Consider the following 24,047-nt stretch of genomic DNA (forward strand, 5'->3'; position numbering starts at 1 on the left):
ACTTATTGAATGATGTGTTGGGAGAGGGGATCTTGTTCCCATACACTAGAATTTGTATGAAAGCTTTGAATAAAAGTGCTAGTTTATGTCTGTATTGTCCTTGATTTGTGGATCATATACCGAGGATCTGTAATTACCAATAAAAAGTTATGTTCATGTAACTGTTACAGCATGATGAAACGGCAGTTTTCATGAAGGTTTTTGTGACATTCCATACATAGTTGTCTGGAAAGTAGACTTACAGGGTGTTGATATTGTATTGCCATTATGATTGTCTGGAGAGTAGTTTCACGGAGAGTTTACATTTTGCTATACGCTATGTATTCTCATATGTTCATAGAACAGAATACCCCATTTTTTTGTGTGTCTGTATGCTGTGAAAAGATGTATGACAAACTTGAATAGTAGGCAGGAAACATGAATATTAATAAGCAGACAATACAAATCTAGGTTTTGGTTTTGTGCTTAACTTCAGTATTGTTTGAAAATGAGATAAATATCCCTTTCATAGACTATCATCTAGTGTCTCAAATGAACATATTTTGCAGAAAAAAGTATTCATAAAAAATAATCGTAGAGCCTCATGAAAACGAGGCCAGAGACTTTCTTCTTTTTCCTGAAACTGTGAAAATCTAGACTTGTGACATTCTAGACTTACATGGGCTATCTTTAATATATTTACTTTGGGATCTTTCGGAGAGACTGTACTTTTCTCTGAAACAGATTTTTCCATGATATTAACAAACAATTGTGGAAAATTGCCGATGTTTGTTTCAAGGTCATGAGATGTGGTTATTTTACTGAGTTGACTTCATGCTTATGATGTGGAAGGTCAGACAGTTCTCGACTCCTGCTCAGCAATAACTTTAATGGAATACATTTTATGAAAACTTGTATCTATGTTGTTGATTGGTGCCAATATAATATTTCACTATACCACTTATATCAGCTACCACCATCTCCTTAGTAAATGTGCTCTCAGAGAGTTCTGTAAATATTGTCACCTTTATTTCCTATGTTGTTCAGTGTAGTACAACAGTGTTGATCCGAATCTACCTCTACCAAGAGCAGCGTTATATTGAGGTAAAGTGTTGTGCTGTATTCCAGACACCTAGCTTTGACAGGCTGGTTTTACAATCAATAGCACACATTAATACCTCAGTGGCTGGGCAGCTAGGAGAGGCATTCTCCAGCTCTCGCAGAACTCCTTGCGCTTCCATGGTTGAAGCGACTGAGTGACTCATTGTTATCTGTTAGAAGAGGAACCTTCAGTGCCAGAACCAGTTGAACATTCCATGCAACGAGTTCATCGCATCCATTTGGCTTCAGTAGATCAGAACTCTTTGTCACTAACACAGGTAAAATTGTATTGATTCTTTACGATTGTGCGTAATATTGGCATCCAACTTTCGGCATTTATGGTTGGATCTGTTACATGAATTTGAACTCTGTTATCATTCCAGAGCTGATTACTGCATTAGAATCAGTATGTTTTTAAGCTGGTGTGTTTTAGGATATAAATTGGTGTTGATGAGGCTTTGATTAGACTTGTCATTGCTTATGAGGTACGCATGTTTTTGGTGAGGTGAAAAAGTGGATGTATACATGAGGAAATTGTAAAGCTGATAATCACATTAGTTGATGGGAATAGGAAACTGGTTTTAGTTGGGTAAATATTTCAGTGTTTTCTTCAGAGATTGGCGTCTGACAAACAGCCATTCCTTGTCATGCTGTTTGTTAGCTGATTGGTTTTGATCGTGTTGGATTTCATGACAGTCAGAAATTGTTTTTCGGGTGAGTGTAGAATTGATTTAATAAGATTTTCCAGTTCCTACTGTGGATTTTTTCAACAGGTTTATAAATGGCTTCTGTTGATAAGGACATTTGATTTCCTAGGCTAGTCTGAGCTGGAGTGGTATAACGATGGATTGTTGATAACATGTTTTTGTACTCATTAGTGGTACTTAGGTTAATTTTTATGTGGATGGCACAAAGGATTGGATATGTGTGGTTTGAACATATCATATCATATCATTTCTTCTGATGTGTATCCAAGACCTCTGTATCATTATGTAGTTCTCTTGTAGTGAGTGAGTGAGTGTAGTTTTACGCTGCACTTGACAATATTCCAAATCTATGGCAGTGGTCAGTAAATAATCGAGTCTGGACCACACAGGCCTGTGATAAACAGCATAAGCATCGATCTGCACAACTGGGAACCAATGATATGTGTCAACCAAGTCAGTGAGCCTGACCGCCCAATCCTTTTACTTGTCGCATATGACAAGCAGTGTCGTCCTTTGTGGCAAGCATGGGTTGCTGAAGGCCTATTCTACCCTGGGTCTTCACGGGTCAGTTCTTTTGTAGAAGAGTAGAGCAAAGTATTAGTGTATCGTGATAATGTGTCCAGATATTTATCATATGATATGGGTTGTATCATAACATTTATCAGGATGTGTATTATAACTAGACCGGTATGTTGAGATACATGACATAACAATTAACATCACAAGTGTATCGGGGTGTGTAATAACTGACTGTTGAGGTATATCATATTGGAAACAATGTATTGGGGTTACAGTCAAGTCTCGTTAATCCGACATCGTCCGTTACACAGCAAACAGTAGGATAAACGAGGATGTCGGGACTAAATAACGGAGACCAAGTTACATTTATTCATTTTGTTAACAACAAAAGCGTGGGATAAACGGAGGTCGGATTAACGAGATATGACTGTATATCAGAGACAGTATTGTATCTTTATCAGCATATTAAGAACTGTATCATATATCAGAGTTAGTGAATGAGTATAGATTTAGGCAACTTTTAGCAATATTCCAGTGATATCATGGCAGGGGACACCAGATTGGGCAGATTCACACTTGTACTCATGTGGGGAATCAAACCTGGATCTTTGGCATGATACTTAACCACTAGGCTACCCCATCCCCAAATTACATCAGAAACAGGGAAAGAATTATCTATATCATGTTTTGACAAGTGTGTCAAATGCATAGTATCAGTTCCCCTGACTTGTTTAATGTATTACTGTTTCGTATATATTTTGAAGGTTTTGTGTGCCTCTATATCTGAAGTTTCTTGTTAGGTCAGACCTTTATATGTGTTAGTTTGGGGGGATGATTTTGAGACAAAGCATACCGATAGTTATGTCTTGTTTGATGTGAGATGTGCATATTGTATATATGTATATGATTCATGGTCTTTGTAGGTTGCTGATAGTGGCCAGCCTAAATTAATAGTAGTATTTTGGATGTAAGTATATCCAGTATGAATTTCATAACCAAACTGAAACAAGGGAGCAAGTTGTAGTATTGATTAGATTTTTCTTTATTGGTCATATTTACTTATGGGTAATGTGATTTACTGAAATGATGGTATGAACATGAATGGGTAATCGACATTGATAATAGCTCTATCCTCATGAAAAAAAACAACAGTTTGTAAGCATGAATAATTTTTTAATATTTTTATTAAATTAGCTGCTCAGTCTTGTGATCCAAACCCAAGATAACTTTTCATGTTCATTATATATGCATAGAGACTCTCACTGAGCATGGGAGAGGCAAACATTTATGATTGCTATAATCTTTAAAATTATCAACATTTAGATGGCATGTGAAAAGTAACTGACATTTCTATTCTGGTAAGGTCAGTGTGTCAGTGAAGGATTGTTTAAGGGCAAAAATGGAAATCACTTCCATGACTCTCATCCGTAACATTCTTCAAGATTTCCTGGAATGTACAATATAACACTGACTACAGACTCCATCTGTTGGCCCTGTTCCCTATATTTCCAAGTGCAGCGTGGGTAGGATCATCTGATTATCACAAGGTGTACATTTACAAACTCTAAGTGAATAGAGCAATTTTAAATTTGTGTCAGTTTAGCTTCACTGGATACAAAATACCGCTGACACTTGCAGTGTATTAACAGGTGTAATATTAATGGCGAGGTCACGATTTCAAGGGCATTTGTCACAGTGGTGATAACAGTTGGCCAACCATGAATCAGGTCAGCTAGTCTGCCTACAGCAAATATATCAAAGAAAACCCAATTAAGTCTTGAAAATGTAACTGGACTTATATTCTTTTTCATTATATTTTCTTTCTTCTTTTTACAATGTTTTTTTTCTCTGTGTGAAATAGTTGTTTGTTGGCTCATGCTTGGTTATGTGTGGGTGTATTCTTGGTCTCAGTTTTCAAAATTCATCAAATTCCTAAATTTAGAATTGATAGTGCTCTTGATTTAGTTTTTCAAAAGTCAGAAACCCTATAAGAAATTGATTTGTTACCATGGAAATGTGATACCCATGTTCATTAATGGAGAATGTCGACAGTTATAAATGTAATGTGAAATATGATATTATAGAGTATTAATGGATATCGCAGGATATCAGTATCTTTTAACAATCTATATTTGTTGAAGAAAAAACAAAATTACCATTTTCATGGCATGCCATTGATATGATATTAATATTGTATAGAAATATGTTGGCCATGCTATATCACCTAGTGTGGAAATAGCCAGTCTATGTGGCTGGTCTAGAATCCTACTCTACAGAGTTGGTACAAGGCTATGTTACCATCGGTAGATATTTAGTTGTAATGCCAGATATGGATAATGCATTTCATGTGTGAGGAGTTAAGCAACAGTGCCCCACTTTCTACCCTGCTCTGCTATTAAAATTCCATTCACAATGCACATGTATACACTGAGATAGTGAACGTTAATGTGCACTGTGTCACTGTGAATTCAAAATTGAGTTAAGCCTATGGTCAGATGAAACATGTGTTACATTAGGTATTACCACCTCTCACTCACTCACTCACCCACCTGACCCGTGAAGTTCCCAGGGGAGAATAGGCCTTCATCAACCCATGTTTGCCAAAAAAGGCAACTGTGCTTGTCGTAAGAGGTAACCTGTGGGATCAGGTGATCAGGTCAAGTGACTGGGTAACACGTCACTGGTTCCCATTTGCACCGATCAATGCTCATGCTGTTGATCACTGGATTGTCTGGTTCAGACTCGATTATTTACAGACCTCCGCCATATAGCTGGAATATTTCCGAGTGTGGCGTATAACTAAACTCACTCACTCACTCACTAAATTAGGTATTAAACTTTTTCTATGAAGTACAAATTCTAGTACTTTTGTTAAATCGAGTCCCAGGATTCGAACCCACGTTCTCACACTTGGCTACCTAGTGACCAGGGGCTACTTTCAAGAAGCAACCTTTCGTAAGGTTAATATTAACTTTCATTCTGTAAATGTCAGAAAGTTACCTTAGTGACGTATGATCACCTTAGTGCTTTGTGAAAGGAAGCCAAACACAGAAAGTCAGCCATCTAACCCACTCGGCCACTACAGCCTGAAGTAACCCAGTCACTCAGTTTTTGCAGGTGTTGTCAATATGACCTATCTCTGACAGTTGTTTATGCTAGGAATTATTCACAACAGTCAACAGATACTGAACATAACAACACGCTGCATTTCTGTGTTGAGCTCATGAATAATTCTTGTAGTAAACAGTCTGCAACTTGTGGATCAGTGCCAAGTTATATCATCCTGAATATTTCTTATTGGACTTTACAATTCGCATATCATATTTTATATATTAGCTGCCATTTGCTGTCCAGAGTGGTGTTCCTTGGTTTTGAATCTCAAAATCCCACCAACATTGTTTCATATTTTATGAGCATTATACCCATGTTTGTTGGTTTCACCATACGAGCAGCGTTTGAGACCTAGTACATCATACTGTTGAAACTCGCTTGCTTGATAACTCACTCACTCACTCATACTGATCTCAAGTGACAAAATATCCAACATCCACCTTTGTGATGTTGATGATAAAGTTCGAAGTGATGTCACAAGTCTTTAGTTTGGTTCATTTCAAGGACAAAGAGATATTTTCTTTCCTAAAATGGCTTTTGATTAAATGAAATTTGAAATTAAATTCCAGTACACAACAGAGCACTTTCAGCTCCATCTTTATTTGACTAAACATTTTCAAAATGAAAATTGCTCAAACCCATCTACCTGCTGCGACAGGTGCTCCCTTTATCCTCATGGCACGTGTCCAGAATATTGAGGATGTTTTCAATAACTTAATAATAAGCTACCTAGTCGGTGGAAACACTCTAATATTCTTCTGCGCGGAAACCTTGTCACAAGATCTGCACATCCCACCTACTCAGCATGCAGAAGTGGAATACTGGAATATCTGTCTCTCAAGTCAAGTGAACTGTGAAGGATGGTATGTCCCCTTCAGAAAACTGTCTGGTAATGAGAAATATGGTATGATTCATGCGGGTTTTTCATGGACTGAGTAGCGTCCCCTGGAGGCAAGGTGACCCAGTGCTCTGCTGGAGGAGAGTACTGTAGGCTGTATATGGAGCATAACGGGAATATTGAAAAAGCTGTCAGTCGGAAGCATTAGCCACGTGTTCCTGTCCTTGTTCAGCCACAAACCTGAGGACCGCGCCAAAAGTATGTATTTTAGGCCATTATGTTTATCCAATTTCAACCTCCTCATCTTAAGGTTGCTGTGTTGTAGCCCAGTAGTTAAAGTGCTAGCTCACTACAACAATGACTTGTTTGATTTCCCACGTGGTAATGATACTTGCAGAAAACTGACAACACTGTGATTACAGACATCTTTCTAGCATACCAGTCATGTCAGAAATCTTGTCATGGTATAAGTTGTTTCTGAAATCTTCTCACATACTTGTTGAATTAGAAATCCTTATTATTGATACAGATCATTGTAGAAATATTTATGCCATGATATTGGTTGTATCCGAAAGTTTTTGGTGGATTGATTAGTCAAGTGGATAAAGCGTTTGGTTATCGTAGTTTGAGTTTCCACATACGTTGTGTGGTATGAAATATTATATACTTATTATTAATATTGCCCATTTTGTACATATGATAGTGGCTGCCATATTGTCTGGCATGTGGGCTCTAGGGTCGAAAACCCATATCAGCCACATTGCCCAGCTACTGAAGTGGTTCAGAATGAATGCATGAGCCTTGTTAATGGTAGAGTTACATCCCTTGATTTAGTTTATAACAAGGTTATGAAGTCCCTTTGGCTGATATGGTAGGGACTTGGGCTTATACGACTGGCAACGGAAAACTGTTATATAATAACCTCTTAACCTTGAATATTATTCCATTCCTTATATTGGCAGCATGTCAGCTCTATGTTGAATTATTCCTTCACAAGGGATCTATATTAAGTTATACAATACTTCAATATTTGGTGGACAGGATGATTAACTACATCGTTGTGCAGTCAGCGCTTGACTACCCTAGTGGAAACTTTTAGGTTCCTGATAGTGTTTCCAAGGAGATAGACAATGAAAATATATTCAGGAGACCCATGGTATTTCATCCAAGTGAAAGAAATTTCAGGCCCAATGGGTAATAATTTATGAAGCCTGCCCTTTTATGCTGTGGGTGAAATGTGACTTCTGCACTGTGGAATTCTCAAACAGGCTTCCGAGTCAGAAATAAAACACTCCTACTTTCAATAACGATTTATCTCCACTGAGAGCGCTTGTCATTCTGAGTCTTTTGACATTGGATTACCTTCATTTCAGACATGCAAACCCAAACTTGTTACGCCATTATCTGTAATCGCGGGTTTATATTCACTGCATGCGCTGCCAGGTGATGTTGAACTGCACTGAATTAATGACGAGGGACAATCTGAGATTTCATGAAGGAGAATTCAGACTTGGTGTTTACAATACATGTATTTATGTTTCTGTGTTATTACATATCGTTAAGAAAATGCATTCCTGTTTGATTCATGAAAACTGATTCAGTTGTTGCGTGCACGTTAAATTCAACGGGGATTTCTTTTTGTATTATGTGCCTCTAAGTTCCAACTTTACATTTCTGTATGCCATTGTTTGGTTTTCATTTTATCGAAGGAAGTCCACTTAGATCAGTGTGTAATTTTGACATACTGTTTGTCATGTAACTTATTTGCTTTGTGTAGCAAGGTTAAAACCCAACTATTATGATGAGATGGCAGGACTATTTATGACAGATGTAGTTATTAAAAAATGTTTATCATTCATGATGTTGCCGTCTTTTGAACCCTTTTTAGTAACTTTGTTTTGTATTAAACAGTTTCCTTTCATGCTGAAAAAGATTTGAAAACATCTGTTAAAAGATTATTGATAAACTTTGGTTTCATTTACATTTTACTATTTTGGGAATCCATGTGTACATCTCTCTTCACATCAGTCACGATTTTGACACCTTTGATCTTCCAATCCATTACTAGACATGATGTCTGCTGCATCTCAGATTTCTAAAGGTGCTTAGGTTTTTTCTTGTAGAGAATTGTACCTTTAGATAGAAGAGTTCTAATTTGCTGCTGTATTTGCAGCCTTTGGAACCTGATTAATGTGACTAGTTGTAAGAAAATCATGATTGACAATGCCTGGATTAGACTTTGTGAATGTGTCATTTGGACACGAGGTCTGTGTTCATCTCCAGTACAACATTTGTGTGCTGGGTTGATAATATGGGTCAGGCAAAGGTTGAAGTGTTTTAGTAGGACATTAAGTCTGCAATGACTTGCTGTCTGAAGGCAGATAAAAATTCCTTGGATACAATCTTCTGTCTTGGTATCTAACTGGAAGGTGAGACTGATGTCTATTTAGTGTAGGTATTGAAACACTCCAAGGTTAAATACAAACACAGTGATCAAGGAATGGTCAACGATACCTTTCACTTATCCTTAAATGTGAGTGTTAAATAATGTATAAAGACTTATAGTTAGTTCTAACACAGACAATATTTCATTTGTTACTTGTTGTGACAAGTGAGAAAACATCATAACTGGTGGAAGTTGTTTTGTTGATTCATCGTATTACCCGAAATTTTGAGTAGCATTTGAAAGTTCAAGGTCATCTTCAAGGTAAAGTCCCAAGTTCCAACTGGTTTGTTGTTTAACTGTTGAATCAGTAGTATTTTAGTTACGCAACAGTAGGTTGTAAATGCCAAGTATGACTCGTTAATGCTGTGATTGATAATGTAATGATCCACATCAATGTCATTAATCAACCATTGGCCACCAGTCTAGGTGGGTAGCCTAGTGGGTAGAGTGTTCACTCATCACGCTGAAGACCTGGGTTCGATTCCCTACACGGGTAAAATGTGTCAAACCCATTTCTGGTGTTGCCTACCCAACATAGTCACTCACTACAGCCTCTATCTAATTAGTTGGTTGTCGCTTTATACCTCCATAAGTACATCAGGACCAGTTTTATTCTGGAACTCCAGAGATGATAGACAGGTATCATTATGAGATTTATCACTGAATAACCTGGGAAAGTTTGGTTGGGTAAGACATGAAATGCACATCCTCAATAACCGCCTGGCAGTTTGAATCAGGCCGATCATCTTATGCTTGTGAGTGTTAAGTTGTAGTATTGGATTGCCTCAGCTTTGATCTGTTTCTGAATCAAGTGTGTACTTGTTACAGAAGTAAATAATGTATTTATTTGAAGTTCTGACTTCCCCGAACCAATCCAGTGTTCCTTCCTCCGGTTGTGATGGCTGTTATTCAGTATTTGATGAGTAATATACATATTAAGGACTGAGCTTATGTAAATCAGCTTTGTTGTAATGAAAGAGAAGCATTCACTCAGAAATGGGTGGTGGCCTAGCGGTTAAAGCATTGCTAGTTACACCAAACCTAGGTTCATTTAACCACTTTTGTACAGTGTGTGAACCCCATTCATGGTGTCTCCCCGTCATGACATTGCTGGAATATTGCTCAAAGTGTCTTAAAAATACCATACCATAACGACTCACTCACTCACTCACTCACTCACTCACTCACTCACTCACTCACTCACTCACTCACAGCATGTGAAACCTTTGCTGTGTATATGCCTTCTGTGAAAAGTTGCTTCCCTTAAACATGGAATCAGTTTTAACCAATGACATTTCTAGATGTTGTCACCACATCAGATTTAATATAATGGGAATGTATCATGTCTCCTGTGCATTTAGGTGTTTTTTTAAAGTGTACAACACAATTTGCTCGTCTCACTTCTTTTGATTTATTGCTATGTCTGTCCGTTAACTTGGATATTGCACATTATAGAGCTGATGGTGGGTCATGATGTGCCACTAATAGTTGCTGTGTTTGTTTCAGATAGGACTGACCAATCACCTCCCAGTATTTAGACACAGAAGGCTGACAGACTTTCTCATTCAGTGGTGGAGGCCAAGGAATGAATGACTGGCGACCGTTTATCTATGGAGGTCTAGCTTCTATGACCGCAGAATGTGGTAAGCAACAATCTTCTTCAATTATCTAGTGAATTATAATGATGTATCACCATTCCCTTACAATCCCTTATTGTGATGTCAACTTCCGTCATGAGTTTGATTCAAAATTACAGATGCTAAATATAGATGGCCAATCAAACAACAGGTGTGAGAATCATTTTTGGTGTATTTGTTTGTTTGTAAGGAAGACTTCACATGCAATTTCATGTGGATTATTCTGTAATGCTACAACACGTTTATTGACAACTTATTGCATGTTTATTGATATGAGACAGGATGAACAGTTCCTGAAAAAAGAAGAAGTTAAAAATTGATTCCATGGCTAATTGTATATATGTTCAAATAACCAGGATTCTAGTCTCCATGGAGATCATTGGGAAGAATATAGGGTCAATTGGCAACCAGTTCTTGTCATTTAGTGAGAGTAAATGGGATCACATAGTTGTTAGGATCAGTTGTTTTTGTTGATTACGGTTGTGTTTATCAGTATAGTCTCTGTGTGTGCAGACTGCCATCAATTTGAATATTGTTCATCAAATGATTCCCTCAGCTACCAAAGTCATTCAGCTAGTCAAGGGCATGCGTTCGTGTTGACAGTTAAACATCTAAAGTGTTGTGTAGGGGCTTAATATAGTCATAAGGGCAAGGAGAGTGATGAATTACATATGGGGAGGGGGAATGTAGGAAAGGGAATGATAGATGGGGATGGTATATGGTGAGGGGAGAGGTAGTGATGGGGTCAAGAAAGAGGTGATTTTGGGTGTAGTAGCTGGGGATGGCATACAGTCTGTCTGTCTGTCCGTCTGTGTGAGAGAGAAAGTAAAGTGAAAGGTTGATAATCGAATGGTATATAGACAGGGGAGGGATAGGTAGAGATTGGAGTAGGAAAGAGGTGATTTTGGGTGTAGTAGCTGAGGATGTCTGTCAGTCTGTCTGTCTGTGTGGGAGAGAGAGAAAGTACAGTGAAAGGTTGATAATTGAGTGGTATATAGACAGGGGAGGGACAGGTAGAGATTGGAGTAGGAAAGAGGTGATTTTGGGTGTAGTAACTGGGGGTGGCTTTCTGGAGAGGGTGAATGAGTAGAACATGCTCCAGTAAGCATGTTCTTCAGTGTAGTCAAAATTGTTCCTTAAGAGTTTGAAACCTTGCACATCCCATGTGTAACTCCAGACACTGGATAATCTGTTGTGTTCATGTCAAACTATTTTCAGACTACCTCATGCATTATACATGGGTAAATTCATTTAGTTTGAATTTACATTAATTTGCCTTTGTGACTGAAAGCCTGGATTGAGTTGCCTTAAGTTACCCATTGAATAGGTGGATGTTATTCCACACACACAAAAATAATCTAACATGTTTACAAAAAAAACCTTCTTACTGTACATTTTGGGTAAATTCCAGGACACGACCAAACTCTGAAATGCATTATTTAGCACCAAGGCCACATTATTGAAACATGACCTGGCATTTTGTCCTTTATGTGACATTGCCGACAGAAGACTTCCCTGTGCCGTGAACATGCATTTCCCCACGTAGGCCAACAACACTATCATTGACTTCCAACATTCTATACAGGCTCACCAACCATTGTGGCAGACATATTGACCAGTCTGCCATTAGTTTCATTCGGCATTGGAAACATTGCCACGTTATTCTTTTGTTGATTGATAAGAACTCCGGAAGCAAAATGACTTTAGGAATTGTCTGATTGTAGGGATTTGTTTTGATTTGTTAAATAAGTTGTTTTACTAAAGAAGCTGTTGGATTACAAAAGAAAAGAAAATTGAGGGGGTGTTAGGAAGGGGAAAGGTGGGGTGTATTTGGGGAAAGGAAAGTGGGGTGTATTTGGAAAGGAAAAGTGAGGTGTGTTAGAGTGTATTAGGGGGAGAAAATGTCAGGTGTATTGGAGGAAAAGTGGGGTGTATTGGGGGAAGGGAAGTGGGGTGTATTGGAGGAAAAGTGGGGTGTATTAGAGTGTTTAAGGGGGGAGGAAAAGTGGGGCCTATTAAAGGAGAGGAAACGCTGTGGCTGTGCTGTGTAGTACATTATGAATATACTTATAATGAAGTGACAAATAAGAGTAACTGATTTTCTCAGCTTTTGCGTACCGGACACTTTCTATATACAGCTTTTGTCAAATACTGAACTACAATTATAGCAAATTGCATTTAGATGTCCTTTGAGTTTGAGTTTGTAACTGTAGTGTACTGTATTGTTGGTTGGTTAGGTGTATTAATTGGTTTTATTGGATGTGTGAGAGTGAGTTTGTAACTGTAGTGTACTGTATTGTTGGTTGGTTAGGTGTATTAATTGGTTTTATTGGATGTGTGAGAGTGAGTTTGTAACTGTAGTGTACTGTATTGTTGGTTGGTTAGGTGTATTAATTGGTTTTATTGGATGTGTGAGAGTGAGTTTGTAACTGTAGTGTACTGTATTGTTGGTTGGTTAGGTGTATTAATTGGTTTTATTGGATGTGTGAGAGTGAGTGTAGTTTTAGTAACTTTTACACTGAATGTAGCAATATCCTGGCTAAGATAAGACAAAGTTAGTAAAATAACATGATTGAGAATCAGGTTTCAGAAAGTAGTGTGATGCTGCGTCAACATTAAGCAAGGACAGTGTCAGTTTTGTTGTCTGTGTTGAAATGAATGAAGAAAGCAGCAACCTGGGGGTGGGGAATAGTTTGGTTATAGCACCAGTTCATCATTCTCTTTAAAACTGCTTCTGGCAAACCACTTTCACTTGGCTTTCATGAAAAATACCTTTATGGTAGTGCAATTTCCTTCAGAAAAGCCCACTGGTAATTTCATTTTTGCTGCCATTTCAACACCAGAGTACTTGCATTAGCGGTCTCTGGCATGGTAAAGCAGTGCAGAGTGTCAAGGTCACTGGTTCAACAACATTGTGTAGATATCATAGCCCAGTAGTGAGGTGACCTTGACCTTGTGCAAGCACTGTCGGGAACACTTATGCCTCTCCAGTACCATTTAGCTAAAGTGAAACACTGACATTCTGTGTGGGGAGATAGTCAATATTTCCTTCATGAACATTATGTATGCTGCCTGGATACAGCCAGAAACCATCACATTGTTGACAAAATCACAGCTGGTTAGGGCAGTTTCAATGTATAGCTGTATTTTAAATTTTGAAGCTGTTTTAATACATATCTATGTCTGTTAACATGAAATGAGAAGAACGAGAAGCCCAGAGACTACTTATGTTCCGAAACTGGTAATCTAGACTCTCCACATATTTTAGACTTGTAAGGGCTGCATTGGGTACATTTGTTTCAGGGACTGTATCACTTAGTTATAGAGCTGGGCCCGCTTGCACAGAGCAATCTTAGTTACGATCAATCTTAGGCCCCTACAATCAACTTTACAATCACCATGCAATTGCCCTAATCCACTTGCACAAAGATGATCTTAAGACAGCATGGATTTAAGATCGCGATCTTAACTCTCAAAGTTGGACGTAGAAACTTCTTAAACTCGACTCCTGTCTACAGTTGTCTTCAAGTGCGCATGGCATGCAGAGCAAATACAACGTGGAACTGGTTACTGCACACAGATGACATTCCTTCTTTCATCGCACCTTGTAGATTTTTCCTGACAACAAAACAAAAAAAACCAACCAAACAAACAAAACCCAAACAACCCCAACCCACAAATCTTTGAAGGAAATAACGTTGAAGAAGGAAGCGGTAACGTAGAAGGTAGCATGTATAATCACTTGTAACTCAGGGGTTATTCTCTAATTTTTCTACATTCTAATTTTTCTTATGAACTAAACATGTGATACTGCAACCACAGAAATATCATGTTTTATGCAAATATTGAAATACAAACAAATACATTAACAGATTGGGTCTTGAGTTATTGACCTAATAATCATGGAATTAAAAGATAGCGCATAAATAAAATTTCCTTATGATATAACACCTAAATGTACCATGACTGTCAGTTGAACATATCTTGGCATCGATGTTATTTGGAGTAAAATCCCAAATATATCCCACAAGCATTAGATTTGTAAAGATATGAAAGGGTGACATGACTGGGAGTGTTTCTTGATAATTATTTTTTTGCTTTGTTAAAAAAACGTTTTATGCAAATTTCACATACCCCATCTAGTGTATTTTTCCCGTTTGAAAAATATGTGTATTATATTTAAAATGCATAGATTAAAACTCCTGTCTCTCGTCAGTAGAAAAAAACATAATTTTGTACTTTATCCAACTGTAGATTATTTCAATGATAAACAAAGACAAAATCATTAACCGAAAAGAAATATGTGGATATCTGTTCTGTCACAACAGAACATGCACTGTATTAATTTTGGGCATAGCAGATTTTACGGCAACGGCATAATATGCAAAGGGAAACCACTCCCATCTCGCGTAAAAACTAAGATTAGCTGCCCTTGAGTTATTGAAAAGGTCATGGCCACTGCTAAGCGCATGTAGACACTTTTCATTACTATCCTTTCCTTGTTTATCAAAAAGGTACAGTGTATGATGTTCATACTTTTTCCAACACTGAATCGGGTAAGAATTGTACTCTATGATATCGACTCGATAATGATGTTGCTCACTACCGCTAATAACGCTTTATCTGACGTTAAATCGATGTTGCATTCTCCGTATCGCTGAAGTGTCGAGGCGAATCATACAGTTTTATGCAATATGAAAGCAATCCCCAAACGTAAAGCTAATTATTTGCGTGAAATTGACACCAACTTGGACGCCATTTTGCTACTGACTACAATGATCTTAGCTCCTTACAATTGGTTCCAACCAATTGTAAGTTTTGATTGTAACTTACAATGATCTTAGCCTACAATTGCTTTGTGCAAGTGGATGGCGATTGTAGCCGAAGCCTAAGATCGCGATCTTAAGGATTTACAATAATTGTAGCTCTAAGATCGTTTTGTGCAAGTGGGCCCTGGTGTTTGTCCATATTTGTACATGCATCCTAGCATAAAGGGAAAAAGGTTTGGGTAAAACATTTTCCCCATTTCGTCTTCCCTATATTGATACCAAATGTGAAGTAAATCTTTTGGATGTATTGGTCACCAGTTGGTCATTATTCAAGAAAATGAATTTGTCTGAAACCAAATGGTACAATTTCATAAAAATAATGAAGTATTGCACATAAATGAAGACTTATATTTACCGGGTGTTTGTTATTCGAGAGCCGGGTATATACACGGGTTTCCAGACGTGCCAGAAAACTCTCATTCAAGTTGCATAGGTGTGGGTAATCTTTTATGTGTTTAAACTTAACCATAGTTAAGGTGCGCATGTAATGGTATTTGAGTGAACACAGTGTACTTGGTCTTTAGGGTGTGTAATTGTGTTTGTATGAGCATTGTATGTAAGGTCTTGTTGAGGATTCCTTCAAACATGTTTTCTCAAAGGCGGAACATTCAAGTGCATGTAGTGTTTTCAGAATGTAAACTTCTCAGATGCAAATTTTTATGGCTTGCAAACTGGTATGTGTTATTGCCCCTTTAGCGTGGAGCTCTGCTGGAGGGCAGCTAGCTTTATATATTCCAAGGCAACAATGAGGGTTAAGCCCATGAATGTCGAGTAATTCTGTCCTTTCATTTAAGGAGGATAAGCAAACTCAAGGATGCCAGTCAGTTTGAAGGATATTTATGTTCCTTTATAAATCATTCAAGCTGTTAATTGTTAGCTTGGAGACTTGTGCAAGTCTAGGTGGCAACCTGTACAGGCTTTCGTTGGTTATTTAGCGCAAGCATACTATCAAACCATTTTCCACAGCAGTCATAGATACCTCTGTGAGAGACAGATCAGTGAGCTCCGTGCAGGCAGTCCATGTTTCATTCTCTTAGTGCCAAATACCAGCAAAAGTAACATGCACGAATGTTAGACGTTTTTCGATTTGAAGCAGCAGTTATGATTGTAATGGCTGTTGCCTCAGTATTTATTGTTGCAGCTGTTACAGATGTTATGGGCCACTTGTAGCATAGTGGTTAAAGCGTTTGCTTGTCACACTGAAGATCCGGGTTCGATTCCTCACATGAGTGCAATGTGTGAAGCCCATTTCTGGAGTCCCCCGCCATGATATTGCTGAAATAGTCCTCAAAAGGGGTCAACTTAACTCACTCACTCATTCACTCTCTCACTCACTCCCCCTGTTATATCTTTTACATCTCTGTTAACTGTTACAGCTGTTATGGCAATAGTTCTGTTGTAAGTGTAATGGTACCACTGACTAAGCCATGAATGTCTACCGGTGGATTCATCATCACGCCATCAGGTTTAGTGTCCACATCATGAAACCAGTTTCATGGAAATGCCATTACAGCAGATGAGAAACTTTCATCAAATGGTGACAGTTCTTTAGAAAGATATTGTTTTATGCGAGATTTCAGACAAGCATCTCATTTAGCAAACTACGAAAGTAATCCCTGGACACAGATATTCTGTTGGATGTGTTGACCATTGATGTGATGTGACTGACCTGTGTCTAAGTTATTTATAAGCTGCCATCTGTAATCAGATCTTTATTGATGAGGACTAGAATAGCGAATCATTTGGAATGTTGGTTGGAATATCTGGACACAATGGCATGTTATTCTTAGAGGACAGATTACATGTCAATTATTGATTTTTGTAGAACAAATTACACCACTTGGGATTCTGATCAGGATTGTGACGGGGATGGACTTGGGATTGGCTTCCTTGTGGAGTGTAATGGGAAGAGATAAACTGGGATAGATCAAGACACAAATAGGATGACTTACACTGAAAATTTGATTACATGGTACTGAATAGATCGGGTGATGGATGGTGATCTAGTCATCAGCATTTCCACCATACATGGTTAGCTGTAGCAGTTCAGTGACAGATGGATATACGTAATTAGTGATTGTAGCACTTCGGTTCAGACTGCTGTTCTTCTGCAGCACTGACAATACCTGTTTTGTTTGGTTGAGATTAATTTGTAATGTGACAGCTAACATATTTCATTCCTTTAACAAGCTAGCTTCTAGGCATGTTTGACGTCATTCTGTGGTACCAAGCTGAAACTGGACACTTTTAAACAGTAATACTTACGTTTGTTTGTGTACCCAGGAAGTTACAGTACAGATGTTCAAACAGATGTGTTTCTGGTCATATGAATTATCGAAAAGTCATTATTGTAGTATTTACAGCTAAACAGCAGTAATAGATACACATGATATGCACAACTTGATGGTTAGGTCCAGACTCAATTGTTTGCTGGAATCTATCAGATGGCAAGACTATTGTTGAAACATTAAAAGAATGAATGCATAACCTCACTGACAATGCAAAGGTTTAAATCTCCATGGATGCTCCCTCTGTTCATGCTTGATGTGCAATATTGTTTTTACTGTGATACCCATATGATATCAGACATATTAGACATAATTCCTGGCCCATGATTGGCTTCTCTATGGTGATGACCCAATTTGTGGGGACTTAATTCCTCATTGAGGAGTTTCCCTCTTTTCAACCAGATTGCAGAGAGGTAATTGATGTTCTTTGGTCCTTTCTAGTTTGAATTATCATTATCACCATGATAATCCTCAATGGATTGTTGTGGAGGGTCACACTAAGTATGATAGTAAACACGAGGTCACAAGTGACCCTTATGTTTGTATTCATGCACCAGTGGTATCATGAAATGACAATATGATAATTTAAATGTTAGAAATAATGTTTTTTAAATGTAGGTAAGATACTTCACTTGTGCCTGTCACTTACCACTGACCTTTAAACTTGTTTCAAAATGTATGTAACATCATCAGGTTTTGCTCATTTGATACTGTTTGAACCTACCATGAGGAAAATGGTGTTGGACAAACTTCTGTTGTTATCTCTGTGTAAGCAGTTCTATGAAACACTCATGCTTCAGGTGATTCCTTCATTTGACCTTCACCTTACACTAATTTTATTTACAAGGAGTCGAAGTTTAAACAGTGCCCATTACTTATTGTTATTCCCGAAGTTTGAACAATTTTTGGCAGTGCTCACTTTGAATGTATTTTCTGCAACATATGAGATGTTTTATAGAGATATGTGTGTTTTTCCTCAGTTCTGTTGACATAATATTTGTCACATGCTGCTCACCTGAGGATATAAGCTGTGGCCTGTGACATTAACCGTCAGTGGCACATCAGACGTCAACATCTGTGCTTAACATGCTCTGTTCCTTACACATGTGTCATACCGGCAACACCTGTTAGTGATGCAATATTTTTATGTCATCATTGCATGTTACTGTTGTTCTGTGGGTTCTTTGTAATAGTCTAGTGCTTAAAGTGTTTGTTCATCACACCAAATACTTGTGTTTGATTTCCCATGTGGGTGCATAGTGTGAATCCCAAAAGCAAAAAGACCGGTGTTAAACTAGACTAATTCTTTGTTCACTCACACACTCTGTATTCAAATTAAGTGGTAAGTCTGTCAATACAGAATCTCTCCACTACAATATTTTATGTGAGATATCTATTATTGGTTAGGGTCATGCATTTCCTCTGTTACAACTCCTTAACTATGGCAGCACCTATGATGATCCATGGCCCTTATTCTCGAAACATTCGTAGCCCTAAGAATTCTTAACGTAGGTCATAGCCAATGTGTTGAGAATGGGCTTAAGAAGTTCGTAGGGCTATGAACGTTTCGAGAATAGATAGCCAGGTTATTATCAGTCTTCTGCAACCCATGCTTGTTTTAAAAGGCAGGTAACAGGATCGGGTGGTCAGACTCACTGACTTGGTTGTCACATGTCATCGTATCCCAAATACACAAGTCAGTGCTCATAACGTTGATCACTGGTTCAGGCTCAATTACTCATAGACTGCCACCATGTATCTGGAACATTGCAGAGTGCGGCTTTACAACCAACCAACCTGGACTCTAGCTGCCACATTGATGACTTGGTACTGTTTCCACTACAACTGCTCTTAATGTTTCAGGGACTTTCCCCATTGACACCACCAAGACAAGGCTTCAGATCCAAGGCCAGCGCATTGATGCACGCCACACGGAACTCAAGTACCGGGGCATGCTCCATGCCATCTTCCGTATCTTCAGAGAGGAAGGCATTCACGCACTGTATTCTGGGTAAGAGTTTGTCTTCTTTCCAACAGCACAGAAAGCTGGGTAATTACATAAGATATTTGCATTCAGATACTACCAGATTGATGTCTATTGTGTAAAATACTAGAAATATCATTGTAACCAAATTGATTTTGAGTTGCTTGCATACAAACAGGCTCGAAATTTAAACGAAAATTTGGATAATGACACTCTGGAAAACAGTGATGACTTTTCAGGTTGTATGTCTTTGCAGATCAGTATTTACTGTGAAAAATTAAGACTGTTCATCCTCTCACATGTCACTGCTGTGAGCCTATACTATGTATGACATTTTGATAATCTCAGGGACAGATGCAAATGAGACGTCAGCTGAAACGGCATTGCATACAGAATGTTTAATATGTTTTCCTTGCTGGTTTAATAATATTCAGACTGGAGTAGAAATTGTATTTAATACATTAAATATGCCCAAAATATATCAGTAGAGGTTGTGAATGACACAGGCTGGGTTAATACTGATACTTAAAAGTATCTGTAACTTTCCACCATGAGGAGATAAAAAGTCCCAGAATCACAAGCTAGTATCCATGATCTAAGTCCTCCATGACTTTGGCCCCCATTTGGCTATCAATGGAGATCAATAATCATAAAATTGATCATATATCGATTGGTTATAGATACATAGTGGAGAAGTAACTTGAGCAAAAAGACCCAAATATGTGAAAGAAATCAACATGTTCCAACTTATTTGTGAGTGGTGACATGTCCAGACGTGGATTAATAGCATAAATTCCTGAACATATTCAGAAACAGCCCATCAGTAAATGCATAACTTTGTGTATTTCATCGTAATAGTTCCTGTAAGATATTATCCATGATGCAATATTTTTTTTTGATCATCATTAATATGTTTCCCATCCACGATGTTTCCAATTATCGATCATTTTAGCCCATCCTTACCCTAATCCTTGTTTTTTTCTTTTCTGGCCGTAAGAGGTGATAAGATGGCCAGGCTTGCTGACTTGGTTCACACGTCATCGGTTCCCATTTGTTCAGATCGATGTTTATGCTGTTGATCACTGGATTGTCTGCTCCAGACTCGATTATTCACAGGCCACTGCTATACCTGGAATATTGCTCAGTGTGGCATAAAACTCCACTCACTCACTCACCCACCCTCCCTTTCTGGTCACCAATTCCACCACACAACCATAATGTCTAATCTTGTAGTATGTTGGATAGAAAAAACTTTTAGTTATCCCAGAGGATGGTCGACACTTTTCACAAGCATCACTTTAGTGACTTGCATAGATAATCATCACTGCTGAACCATTGCACAGTTTCATATGATATTGCGATATTAATTCTACAAACATCGGCAGCCATGCTTGGCAATTAGGTAAACAAGTCTTATGTTCAAAGGGACATCTGATATGATAGTATCAGTTGTTCAATTAAATTGCTACCATTTGTTCTATTTTTGCATGCATATACTGTTTGATGTTTTCATCTGACTCCAGCTGTGAATGTTAATAAACATTCTATAATGCTCAGAAAAAATATTTATGTGTAATTTTATAGTGAAGAAAAAGTTTCTGCAAAAGTGTAATGATCTTTGGAAACATTTTCTCAAATGTGACGCCCCAGTAGACTTGGCACCGCCCCAGTAGACTTGGCACGTGACAGTTCATTTTCTCAAATGTGACGCCCCAGTAGACTTGGCATGTGACAGTTCATTTTCTCAAATGTGACGCCCCAGTAGACTTGGCACGTGACAGTTCATTTTCTCAAATGTGACGCCCCAGTAGACTTGGCACGTGACTGTTCATTTTCTCAAATGTGACGCCCCAGTAGACTTGGCACGTGACAGTTCATTTTCTCAAATGTGACGCCCCAGTAGACTTGGCACGTGACAGTTCATTTTCTCAAATGTGACGCCCCAGTAGACTTGGCACATGACAGTTCATTTTGTCAGATGTGATTATGATTCCTGTGTGGAGCAGTGGGGTAGCCTAGTGGTTAAAGCATTTGCTTGCCCCAGGTTTGATTCCCCACATGGGTACAATGTGCGAAGTCCACTTCTGGTGTCCCCTGCCATGGCACTGATGGAATGTTTCTTAAAGTGCATAAAACGTGCTCACTCATTATAATTCCTTTGAATGTCATATCTCAGTTATATCATAGCCATAAATTCCTGTCCATTGCTTAAAGGATTTTAGAGCCATCTTTTTCACAGTGAACCAAAAAAATCCCATTTAGAAAGTGGTAAAGCAATGACGTATGTTTATTTTGTATTACATTTACTCAGTAACGTACAGATTCTAGTGCTTTTGGGGCTGGAGTCCCATCAAGAATTCAAACCCAGAATATCTTATTGACAGTACAATATGCTAATGATGTAACCCACACTACCACCAAAATAATCAAGTGGTAGTTAGGTAGATCAGGTACCTAGTGTACCCAACTGACAAGCATAAATTCGGTTCCCTTGACCAAAACCTATGACTACACACAGTGACATTTATAATGGTCATATCTGGCACATGTCTTTTTGTGGGATTACACTTTCCCCAAAAAGTATAATTGTGACAATTTTTCCAGGTTGAGCCTCATCCAGGATTCGACTCCACCCTGTCTCCACCCACCCCTCCTCAGCACATCAATCTAACCCACTTGCAAGCAAGCAAAATTGAGGTCAATTTGAAATATTAAGAAATCAGTATTCCTATGGTTTTTACTTGTTCATATTTATTTAGATGTACACCTTTAATGTATTTTAGGGTGTTTTGCAATTTTCCAATTTCAGTATTGCCCCAGCCATTCTCCGCCAAGCTACATATGGCACTATTAAGATCGGAGTGTACCACACTCTCAAGAGGATCGCGGTCCCAGATCCTAGAAGTAAGTCAGCTGTCACTTCCTTCATTAGTGTATTAAGAGGCCTCTCATATCGATTGGAAGGCTATTTTAGGACAAATTACATGTCTTTTAGGTCAGAAATATTTCACCTGCATTTCCTCATTTGAAACTAATTTGAGGGATGAATTAGATGCTTAGATAATTTTGTGTGAAAAAAAGCCAACTCTCGTGTTGTTAATTTGATTACAAGATGGTTGTCTTCAGAGTCAAATATATCAACATAATTGTCAGTGTTGATGTTGATGTTTTCAGACAATTTTATCCTACTCTTTGAAGAGAGTGAAAATACTCAGGACCAGACTTTAATTAGTGACATCATGGGAAAGGTACTTACCAGATGAGGAAATGTAAACTTTCTTAAAAATCAAGGGAGGTCATCAAAATCTACATCTATGCATATCCAAAGGTTCATTTCAACATGTTAATTTCCTTTTGTCATACTTTACTGTGAATTCTGGTATGAAATGTGTGAAATCTAGTTCCAGGTATGTGAATGTCTTCTCCATGGGTTCTGCTTGTTTGATACCTTAAGAAGCAGTTTTCAGATGGAAAGTCTCTGATATACCCTATATATGTTGTCTAAAATCTTTGTAGATTCAGACAAAGCTATTTACTTTCTGCCATGCTGTATTAAACAATAAGTAAACATCAAAACTGTTTGGCTCATCAAAACATTTCAACATTTAATTTCAAGAATTTCAAATCACTTTGAGGTGTAATGTCTCTACCGCCAAACAATCATAGCTGATATGTATTGTTCAGAGTTACTTGCCCTTGTTTTGGGGTGACATGGTATCTAGCAGAGGGTCTGGTACTAGGTTCTCAGTTTTCACACAGCTTTTTGTATAGGCATGCTATGACTGAAAACAAGCTATGTGTCAAAATTTTGTTCACTGCTCTTTTGACAAGCATGGGTAAAAAAATTCTTGCACATTCTTCAGGTAATGTTTCACAGTGGGTATAGATAGACATGAAGACATGGTAATATGTAAAACTAGGAACTAAATTTTAGAACTGACTGAAGAGAGGAAAATGATTCGATTTTTATTACACAAAATAGGATTTAGTAAAGAAATAATTTCATTCATAACTGTGATGTTACAGGGTCATATCGACAAACACATAGCAGCTTATATCACTCTGAAGAGTAAACGATTCTTTGACATTTGGAAAGTGGCATTGCTTGGGAATGGGAAAAATGCTCTCAACTTCGAGGGCGTTTTCATCAGGTGTTACAAAACGCTTTCAGCTTCAAGGGCATTTTCATCAGGTGTTACAAAATGCTCTCAAGTTCAAGGGCGTGTCATCAGGTGTTACATATAGGTGTTACAAAATGCTCTCATCTTAAGTGCGTTTTCATCAGGTGTTGCAATAGCTGTAGTTATGAGAGAGAGGAAAGTATTGTGTTGTGAGGGTGATGACACGTGACTGCTACTAAGGCGAGTTACTGCCAGGAATCTTTACTATGTGAGGTTATGGTGCCGGTTCAAACAGGACTGAAACTGCAGTCATTCCAGACATGAGAAGGAGCAGACAATGTCATGAAATATTCAGCTGAAACGTCCGGTTCCAAGGACTTGTTTATCTCGGACTAGATTTTCCAAGCTGTCTGAGCGGTTAGATAGTTGTAAGTGCCATACATCAACATTGACTTTTGACTATCTTAGTGCTACAAGAGCTTCGAAA

The 24,047-nt window shown here is 38.1% G+C and overlaps 1 protein-coding gene across 3 annotated transcripts in view; it reads left to right on the top strand.

The window, feature by feature from the left end:
- The window catches only part of LOC137281274 (kidney mitochondrial carrier protein 1-like), a 51,053-nt gene that overhangs the window by 14,782 nt on the left and 12,224 nt on the right, over positions 1 to 24,047 (top strand). The window contains exons 1-4 of one of the 3 annotated variants that reach the window (XM_067812435.1): positions 1,156 to 1,358; positions 10,208 to 10,344; positions 19,319 to 19,466; positions 22,249 to 22,343. In XM_067812435.1, coding sequence (XP_067668536.1) covers positions 10,287 to 10,344; positions 19,319 to 19,466; positions 22,249 to 22,343 — 301 coding nt within the window. In that variant the 5' untranslated portion in view covers positions 1,156 to 1,358; positions 10,208 to 10,286. Of the gene's footprint in view, positions 1 to 1,155; positions 1,359 to 6,426; positions 6,514 to 10,207; positions 10,345 to 19,318; positions 19,467 to 22,248; positions 22,344 to 24,047 lie in introns of those variants that run through there. The other 2 variants (XM_067812437.1, XM_067812434.1) reach the window with 2 other exon arrangements.

Source organism: Haliotis asinina, chromosome 4 (assembly GCF_037392515.1).
Source record: "Haliotis asinina isolate JCU_RB_2024 chromosome 4, JCU_Hal_asi_v2, whole genome shotgun sequence".
NCBI lineage: Eukaryota > Metazoa > Mollusca > Gastropoda > Lepetellida > Haliotidae > Haliotis > Haliotis asinina.